At 43.1% G+C, this 9,810-nt stretch overlaps 1 protein-coding gene across 1 annotated transcript in view; it reads right to left on the bottom strand.

The window, feature by feature from the left end:
- Positions 1-206: 206 nt before the first annotated feature.
- Positions 207-9,810, bottom strand: part of ERVMER34-1 (endogenous retrovirus group MER34, member 1) — a 10,000-nt gene continuing 396 nt past the window's right edge. Inside the window, 4 exon segments of the mRNA XM_008573836.1 lie at positions 207-253; positions 256-324; positions 361-435; positions 5,783-5,887. Of these exon segments, the coding sequence (XP_008572058.1) occupies positions 207-253; positions 256-324; positions 361-435; positions 5,783-5,887 (296 nt within the window).

Here is a 9,810-nt window from a genome sequence, read left to right on the forward strand (position 1 = left end):
GATAGAACTTATTCATATAATTCTATTCTTCAGGAGGTCTCACTGCTGAGTTTGTCTCCTCCTTACAGGAGGCTCCCTCGGAGGGGGTTTATGGTGGCTGAATTCTCAGAAAGGCCTGCTTTACTCATCAAATGGAAGTTTAGATAAGTTTTTCTTTTAATTTTTTTTTTATTTTCCCCCTACAGCTGCTGTTTGTTCAGATGTTCTCAGGTTAAGGTAGTCTTTGTGTCACTCTGATGGGTTGTCAGTCCCTCAGGGAATAATTTGCAACTTGACATGAAGTTTCATTGATAAGGTGTTGGGTCAATTGCTGTGGAGAGAAGACTTGAAACAGAAGTCAGGAGTTAAAAGGCAAAGAACAGAGTAGGACAAATAAGCAGAAAAGAACAAATATGAACACACAGATCCATGTTCTGTTGAACCAGTCTCCCACTCCTGGAAATAAGTTGGTCCAATCAAACAACTGTGCCTTACTTATTTGATGCAGGATGTTAATTTGTTCTTTTATATACTGTAGATTAGGCATTACTTCTCCTGTCTTATTCACATTGAAAAAGCATTGTTTGCCAACAATTGCACAAACTCTTCCTTGTTGGGTGGTCAGTATATCCAGAACATGAATGATTTTAGGGTACAGAGGCTAAACTGCTAACTTTTTTTTTTTGTCTTTTTTGTCTTTTTTGTCTTTTTCCGTGTCCGGCAACGGATCGCAACCCTCAGTGTCGCGCCCGTACCGGACCGGGACCGGCAATGGGATTGCAACCCTCGGTGTTGCTCCCGCGCCTCGCTCAGCCAGTGAGCGGGAACCGGTCTGTATGTGGGATCCGAACCCTCGGGCGGGAGCGCCGCCGCGCTTCCCAAGCGGTGCACTATCCAGTGCGCCACCGGGCTGGCCCAAAACTGCTAACTTTTGATGGCATGCTACCGAGGTCTGCATAGTGGCACTGAATCCTTGCTCTATTGCTTTAGAAATGTCTAGAATTGCTTTTTCTAGATCATAAATTACAAAACTTGGAAAAAGGGTTTTTACTTTTGAATTGACTTTTGGTAATAATAGGCTGGATCGTCTATGATGTCTCATCTGGTGTTACTTTGTTATGAAATATCCCAGGTTTGTAATTTGGTTAGCTCTTAAAGTGAGATATTTGGTGAGGGTAGGTGCCAGATATCCAAGTTCACATAGCCCTGACCATTTAGGTGGGAACGCTTTACATACCTTATTGCAACATAAAGATACCTGGGTTGTTCACAGACAAGGCCAGAGTGAAACCTTTGACCCACCATACTGGTTCTGGTGTCCATCACAACTTCATCATTAGTTATGTTGGCATCTGCACATCTCCATTTCCCACGTGCCTCTGTCAGGCAGTAAGAGCAAAACAGGTTGCAAAACACTTGTATCCAGTAGGGAAGGCCTTTGGTTTGGTTTTGGCAGCTGCATTAGTTCATTTCTGTTGCTTATAACAAAATACCTGGAACTGGGTGTGCAGTGTATTGAATTATGTCCTCCCCAAACTCACTGGAGCTTGAATTGTATCCCCCAAGTTTTATGTATTAGAAACTTGGCCCCCACTGTGACCATTAAGAGGATAGGAAATCCTATTATGGTAATTGAAAGGTGGGGCCTTGAAGAGGTGATTAGATTGCAGCACCTCGCTGTAGTGAATGGATTAAAAATGGTGGTCAGGGGCATGGTTCTGAGGGCTTTAAAGGAAGAGAGAGGAGAGTCTGTCTGTCTCTCTCAGCTCTCCCTCTGCTCTCTCTGCTCCCACCATCCTGTAATATGAGACCCCTGGGTAACTGTCTCTACCACCAGATGGACTTTGGACTTCCCAGCCTCCAAAATTGTAAGTAATACATTTCTCTTTCTTTATAAATCACCCAGTTTCAGGTGTTTTGTTATAAGCAATGGAAACAGACTAATACAGGGTGATTTATAAGGAAAAGAAATTTATTTTTGGAGAAGAAGCTTTCATTTTTGGAGGCTGGGAAGTCCAAAGTCCAGGGAAACACATCTGGTGAAGGTCTTCTTTGGTGGTGGCTTTACAGCAATGCAGGGGTCTCACATGGCAGAAAATGGCAGAGCAGAGAGAGAGAGACTCTCATGTGCTCTCCTTTAAAAGCTCTCAAAATCATGCCCCAGACCATCATTATTAATCCATTCACTATGGCCTGGTTCTACAGACCAATCATCTCTTCAAGGCTCTACCTTTCAATTACTATAATAGGATTTCCTACCCTCTTTACACTGTGACAGTGGGAATTAAGTTTTGGGAGGACATCAATCCACAGCAGCAGCGATAGAGACAGGTGTCATTAATTGACCAGGTCAATCCAGAATTTTGGTCCACCCATTTGTAGTCTTGGGTATTGGCAGACAAAGCAAGGAACAGCTGAGCTGTTGCAGGTCCCATTTGTGCAACCTGCAAACCAGGAATATTGTCCAGTGACTAGGCAAACATTTGTATCATAATAATCAGCCTTGGATTCATTTATACGATCTGTAGAAGGGTTGAAGGTGCCATCTGTAGAATCAAACCATAATGTCTGATGACAGTATTGTTTAGGCATGTTACCTAGGAAGGGTCCAGTGCAGTTTTTATTTTAAATGCAAAGAGAAAAAATTTCCTCCAAGAGCCTCACTTTAGTAAAGGATAGATCTTGAGCTCCCATGGAGGTTTCCCAGTGCCAAATCACTCTACCACAGGAAGAAGTAAAATGATTTTGTCTTCCTGCTTGTGAATACAATACTCCTTCATACTTCCCTTGTCCAGAATGGGTCTACCAGATGTTTGCATTGGCAGGAACAGAAATTAGTTCAGGGTTTTTTGCATTATCCAGATGTTGACATAACCAGAAATCAGACTGGTTAGTTAAGGTAGCCAGGGTTTGGAAGACTGGTGTGAGCAGGTTTTGGAGTTGTGCTAGAACTGTCGAAAAAGCAGTAAGAGTTAGTTGAAGCAAGACATAGTTTGAAAGGGAGCCAATAGTGGAGGAACAGAGGGAAATTTAAGACAAGCAATCTCCAACCAATGGAGATTAAATGAAAGAGAAAGCGTTTTGTTTAAATTTCTGGGTCAGAGGATTTTCCAGGTCGGGGAGGGGAGACGTGTCAAATAGACAGACACAATGTTCTTGGTCTTAGATATCGGGTAAAGCTGTCCACTTCATGGTGTCATCTGCTTCTAGAGTCTGTGACTAGGCTCTGGAAATCCTCAATTTGAGGTAACCCATAAGAATGGCCTTCCAGTTGTCATGTGATGATCATGAATCTAGCTTGGCTTGGTTGTATGAGTCCAGAAATTTTATTCTGATGGCAGTTTAGTTGGTTGTCAGTTCTTTGTAAGGCTCCACCCAGGGAGGTAACGATGCATATTTTCTTTCCAAAACTATAACCGAAAGGGTTGGTCCTCCTAATTGGAGTATTCCAGATCTTTATAAGGGCCAGTAATAATGCTTATGGCTGTTCAAATCTAGTTTCTTAGCAGATTTTTTCTAGAGTTCATTTTATGTTTAGATTTTTATGTTTCTCCACAGAAAGAGAAATACCATATGTTCTCACTTATTGGTGGGAGATAAAAATAAATAAATAAATTCACACACACACACACACACACACACACACACACACACAAAACCCAGGGGCGGGGGGGAGAAGAAGACATAACAATTACAATTCCTTGAAGTTGACATGACAAGCAAACAGAAAGGACATTGTTGGGTGGGAGGGGGAGAGGGAGGAGGGAGGGAGGTTTCAGCAATGGGCCACAATAATCAACCACATTGTATATCGACAAAATAAAATTAAAAACAACAACAACAAAAACAATAAAAGATGTTTATGTTTCTGAGGATTGAGGATAGTAGGGAATATGAAATTTTAATAAATATGCCAGAGTCTTTGCAAGCAAGTGATTTATTTCTGCTGTTAAGTGAGTTCCTTGACCTGATCCAATTCTTAAAGGAATGCCAAAACAAGGAATAATCTGTTATTAGTTTCTTAATCACTGTTATGGCATTTGCATGTGTAGTTGGATAGCATAGCACAGTCCATCCACTAAACATGCAGTGAGAATAGCCTAAAGCTGAGGTAAATCTATAAAGTCCACTTGGAGTGCCATAAAGAGCCGTGTGGATCTTGGAGGACCCCCTGTGGTATGCTGGTTACCTCCAGAATCTTAGTGAGATTTACAAGTAGTGCATTGGGAAATAATTTCGTCAGAAATACGTGGATGCCAGGGCATCCCATCTGTGCATATGTATTGTAAGAATTTTTAAATGTTTTGTATATTATGATGTTTTCACATTTAAAAAAACCTTTCTGGCTGGAGAGAGACTGGCTTTCTTGGGCCTAGCCAATTCTTAAAGAGGACAAAGAGTCCAGCTAGGAGCATGTCTTTGATATGCAAACTAACCAATCCAGAGCCAGACCTCTTCTATCTGGCCCTTACACCCAAGGAAGCAATATTCCTCTGCTTTAATCATCCCTGGACCAGGTGCCAGACAACTAAGGAGTACCCTATAGCCTGAAGGCTGCTAAAATTATTTATCCTAAACTGCCTTTTCTTTCCCATGGAAACCCCAAAAAGCCTGTGGCCTAAACCTTCCCTCACTCTGGTCTTCTGCCTCCTGACATCCTGGTGTCCCATGTGGCCCCGTGTAGCAAGGCATGGCTACTGTCTCTAAGACCTGTGAGTATCATAAACTTTGTTTTTTCCTGAGTCTCTCCTGTGTCTCCTCTTTGTGACCTCACCTGACTGACCATCTCATAAAAGAATAGAAATATGTCCCATTTGATGGGTGACTATGCAAGCCAAAAGGTCAAAGGTTAGGGGGTTACAGAAAGTCCATTTGGCCCAATGTATAATCCATCTGATAATTCGTTGGCACCCTTTTGTGGCCATTTGTCTTTTTTAGGTTGTGGGGCATTTGCCTGAGAGTTAGTATCAGTCAGAGATAAGGGTAGGGTAGCAAGCTGAGTGAAGAGATGGGGGTCTGTTTTCACCTGCACATTTAGCAGCTTTGTCAGCATTATTATTTCATAAAATTATTATGAATATTCTGGGTAAGGGCTGGGTAATAAACAATGACAATTTCTGTAGGAAGGTAAATAGCCTGTAATAGCGTAGGAATGACATGCCCATCATTAATAGGAGCACCTACAGAGATCAAGAACCCATGGGGCTTCCAAACTGTGCCAATAGCATGGCGGACTCCAAAGCACATCTAGTCAGTGTAACTAGTGGTAGTTTTCTCTTTTGCCAAAATCACTATGGCATAGCCAGTTATCACTTTTCTCTGAAAAATTTTTTTATAAGCACTATCACAGAATAAAGTCTGTATTGCTCATAGGAGTGTCTATGAGGTCTTGTAGTTTAGAAACCATCTGTACCATTGTAAGGAAATCATGTGGAAGGGAGTAGGGTTCTCCATCACCAGGGAGGGGTAATAGTGTACCTGGGTTTAGAGTATTACAGAGGTGCACAATGACAGAGGAGTTAGTTGGTCTGTTGTCAAGTAGGGAGGCTTTCTGTTTTACAGGCTGGTGAGAGCTGACACAGCATGGGGAACATAAAGGTGAACAGGGGAACCTAGTGTAAGGGGAATGGCTTTGTCAATTAGGATGGCAGCTGAGGCTGCTACATAGATATGGAAGTATTTCTTATGCCACATGGTCCAACTGACATGCGAAATATATTATTGGACTTCGAGAGGAAAAAGTTCTAGAATATCCACAGCTATATCCCATTGTTTTTGTGGCAATATAGGTGAAAAGGCTTACCAAAATTGGGTAAATTGAGGGCAGATGTGTGTGTGTGAGTGAACAATGCTAATTTCAATGCTTCAAAGGAGGCCAATGCCTCAGTAAAGGCTTTTGTGGTTATATCTGGGAGGGAATATAAAGGTAGGCAGGAACAGTAAAACTGTGAATCTGCTGGCAGCACTAGCCAGCTGCCCCTAAAGTCTGCATGATTGTCTTTGGGGAAAAGGAGGGACAAAACTGATTTGAGCTGTTTGGGGGCACATTAGAGTATCCTGAGATATTTTATGGCTTAAGTAGGTAACAGTTGCTTGTATCCACTGAAGTTTGGATCTGGGAGGCTTTGTGATCTCAGGCAGTGCTTCAGATGTTCTCAGTTTAAAGTAGTCTTAATTCCTTGTGAGATATATAGTTTGCAAATATTTTCTCCCATTCTGTAGGTTGTCTTTCCACTCTGTTGAAGGTTTCCTTTGTTGTGTAGAAGCTTTTTAGTTTGATAGAATAAGGAACTCAAACAATTATACACTAAAAAAACCAAATAATTCAATTAGAGAATGGGCAAAGGAGATGAATAGACATTTTTCAAAGGAAGACATACAAATGCACAACAGGTATATAAAAAAATGCTCAACATCAGGGAAATGGAAATCAAAACCACACTGAGATATCATCTCACCCCAGTTAGACTGGCCATTACTAAAAAGACCAAGAATAACAAATGCTGGTGAAAATGTGGGAAAAGGGGAACTCTTCTATACTGTTGTACAGCCATTATGGAAAACAGTATGGAGCTTTCTCAAACAACTACAGGTAGAACTACCATATGATCCAGCAATTCCACTACTGGGTATCTACCCAAAGGAATGGAAACCATCATGCAGAAGCGATACCTGCCCTCGCATGTTCATCATAGCTATATTTATAATAGCCAAAATATGGAACCAACCTAAATGTCCATTGACAGACAAGTGGATAAGGAAAATGTGGTATATATACACAATGGAATACTACTCAGCCATAAAAAAGAATGCCATTTGCAGCAACATGGATGAGTCTGGAAAAAATTATGTTAAGCCAGACACAGAAAGAGAAATACCACATTTCCTCACTCATAACTGGATGCTAAGAAAGAAAGAAAAACAGAAAGAAAGACAAACAAGACCATAATATGTTGAACTTTCCGAAGGAGAGAACAAGCCTGAGATTACTAGAGATGGGGGGTGGAGAGGGATGGAGGTTGGGGAGTGACAGGTTGGGTAAGGGGCACAAAGAAAAATTACGATTTGTAATAATGAATATGCTAATAAAAAAACAAACAAAAAATTTTTTAAAAGTAGCTTTACGCCATTCTGGTGGGTTGTTACTGCTTTCAATGTCAAACACCAACACTTTGCCAGTGTCATCCAAAAGACTACTGGGGCACTCCAGCAATAGGAGAGTTTTACTGGTGGTAACGGTTGAGGTCCTCTTACCAAATGAAGGATACAGGCTTGTTCAATTCGGATTGGCTGGTTATGGGTCATAGTTCATCGGTCAATTCTGAAGACTGAAATTTGCATTTGGGCCTGGGACGGAGCTGGATTTGGAGATTGACCAAGCCAACAGTGACATATCCATTTTTATTCAGATAACAGACTGTTGGTCTGGTGACAGATCAGATGTCTCGTCCCTGCCAAAACTCATGTGGAAATCCGATCCCCAGTGTGGCAGTGTTGGGAGCTGTTTGAGTCATAGAGGTGGATCTCTCAAGAATGGATTAATGCTGTCCCCAGGGGAGAGGGACCTGAGTGAGATCTTGCTCTATTGGTTCCTGCAAGAGCTGGTTGTTTAAGACTCTGGCACCTCCTCTCTCTCTTGCTTCCTCTCACCATGTGATCTGCTTGTACCTTCAGCTGCGTGCCGTTTTCTTTCTTGAGTAGAAGCAGCCTGAGGCCCATGCCAGATGCAACTGTCCCAGAATTGTAAGCCAAATAAACCTCTGTTCTTTATAAATTATCCAGTCTCAGGTATTCTGTTATAGCAACACAAAATGGGGCCGAGCCCGTGGCGCACTCGGGAGGGCGCAGGTTCGGATCCTATATAGGGATGACCGGTGCGCTCACAGAGCTCACTGGCTGAACGCGGTGCGGCCGGTCTCAAAAAGGACAAAAAAAAATGACTAATACATCTGGTATTTTATTTTATTATTTTTATTTATTTATTTTTGACCGGTAAGGGGATTGCAACCCTTGGCTTGGTGTTGCAACCCTTGGCTTGGTGTCACCCGCACCGCGCTCAGCCAGTGAGCACACTGGCCATTCCTATATAGGATCCGAACCCGCGGCGGGAGCGTCACTACGCTCCCAGCGCTGCATTCTCCCGAGTGCGCCACGGGGGTCGGCCCTACATCTGGTATTTTAAATACAGTGTTTTTAGCCTAGGTAGCCCCCTTTACCAGCACAATTAGTAGGGTGTGGGAAGGAATGTGATTGTTGGGCAACAGCAGGATTTCAGGAAGTTACCATGCCAACCAAATATTGAGCCCTTGGCCAGAGGGTTGTTTTAGTTTTTCTTCAACCTCAGAGTGTCTGTCTCAGATTCTGGTCAGAAAAAGGGGTCGATTACTTTGATGTTCAGATCCCATGGGAAGGTACCATCAAAGCTAGGTTAAGTTTGAGTTCATCATTTGTGTCATGAGCTATGTAAAAATATCACAAATGTGCTTAAACTGTAAAGAAATTTCTTCTGGTCCAGAGGTGACCCAGGACAGGATCCAAAGAGGAATTTTACAATCTGTTCTCTGGGTTCTATGGAGACTTATCATACACCTTCTGTGTTACCCTCTTAAGTCTCTGTGCCAACTTTAAAGAGGCAGAGGAAAGGAAGATTTTAGAGTTTTTGTCGTTTTTATCAAGTGCTCTCTGGTTAATACCGCATGGATCTCAGCAGTTTAGTTTAACAAGTCCGAAGACCATTACCAGAAGAGGTTCTTTTAGGTGAATCTGTGCACATAAATTTCCTTTTTGTTGAGGGAGAATGGGATTCAGGCCTTGTACCAAACACGTGCCTTGGAACCCTCTGGTCGCCACTGACCATGTGCTTTGGTCCTGGGTCATTCATTTCATCTGTTAACAAATTCACTTTAAAAGAATTTGGAGATAGGGCTGGCCCGTGGCTCACTCGGAAGAGTGTGGTGCTGATAACACCAAGGCCACGGGTTCGGATCCCATATAGGGATGGCCGGTTGCTCACTGGGTGAGCGTGGTGCTGACAACACCAAGTCAAGGGTTAAGATCCCCTTACCGGTCATCTTTTAAGAAAATAAAATAAAATAAAATAAAATAATTTGGATATAAAGGGAGACTTTATTTAGCAAACAGTTTGCAAACGGGGGAGATACAGCTTCAGTACGAAACGACAGTGCGCTCCATCAGAACAGTCTGTCTTACACAGCAGAAGTTCCCGCCCAGGTTACCACTCCGGTCTTCTATGCAGATGAGATTCAATTTGTTCATTCCCGATTGGTTTGGCCCTTTACGCAAAAGACGTATTCTAGATTGCTGAGTTCTGGCCAATTACCACTTTACAGTTTACAGTCTATAGGCGGCGAAGTGAGACTTCCCTGCAGCAGTTGACCCATTGCATAAATTGCTAGTCAGCAATGCTGATGGGCTCCATTCTGAATTTATACCCAGTTAGCTACTCAGGATCCATCTGGAAGGATTGGCTCTTTCAGAATTCACACACCCAAGGACAGGGACATACCCGCGCTTAGAACTGAGGCCGCTGCACCTCTGCAGACTGTGGAGACAAACTCCCGGAGCCCAAGGTCGCCGCAGAAACCGCTACAAAGAAGCGGCGGATCCGCCCTGGGGAGGCAAAGCGCAAACTTTTTTTCTTCTTTTAACCTCTCCCGGGCCTGCCCTGGGGAACCTCTGAGCCGCTGGGCGCAGCGCCTGTGTCTCACACGGTCCTGGGACGGGCACGGCCGTCCTCCCCCTCGGGCCGCTCTAACTGGCCGACCGGAGCAGCGGAGCTCCTCGCGGTTTAGATTTTTATGTTTCTCCACA

This window comes from Galeopterus variegatus, unplaced genomic scaffold (genome assembly GCF_000696425.1).
Source record: "Galeopterus variegatus unplaced genomic scaffold, G_variegatus-3.0.2 Scaffold969, whole genome shotgun sequence".
Taxonomy (NCBI): domain Eukaryota; kingdom Metazoa; phylum Chordata; class Mammalia; order Dermoptera; family Cynocephalidae; genus Galeopterus; species Galeopterus variegatus.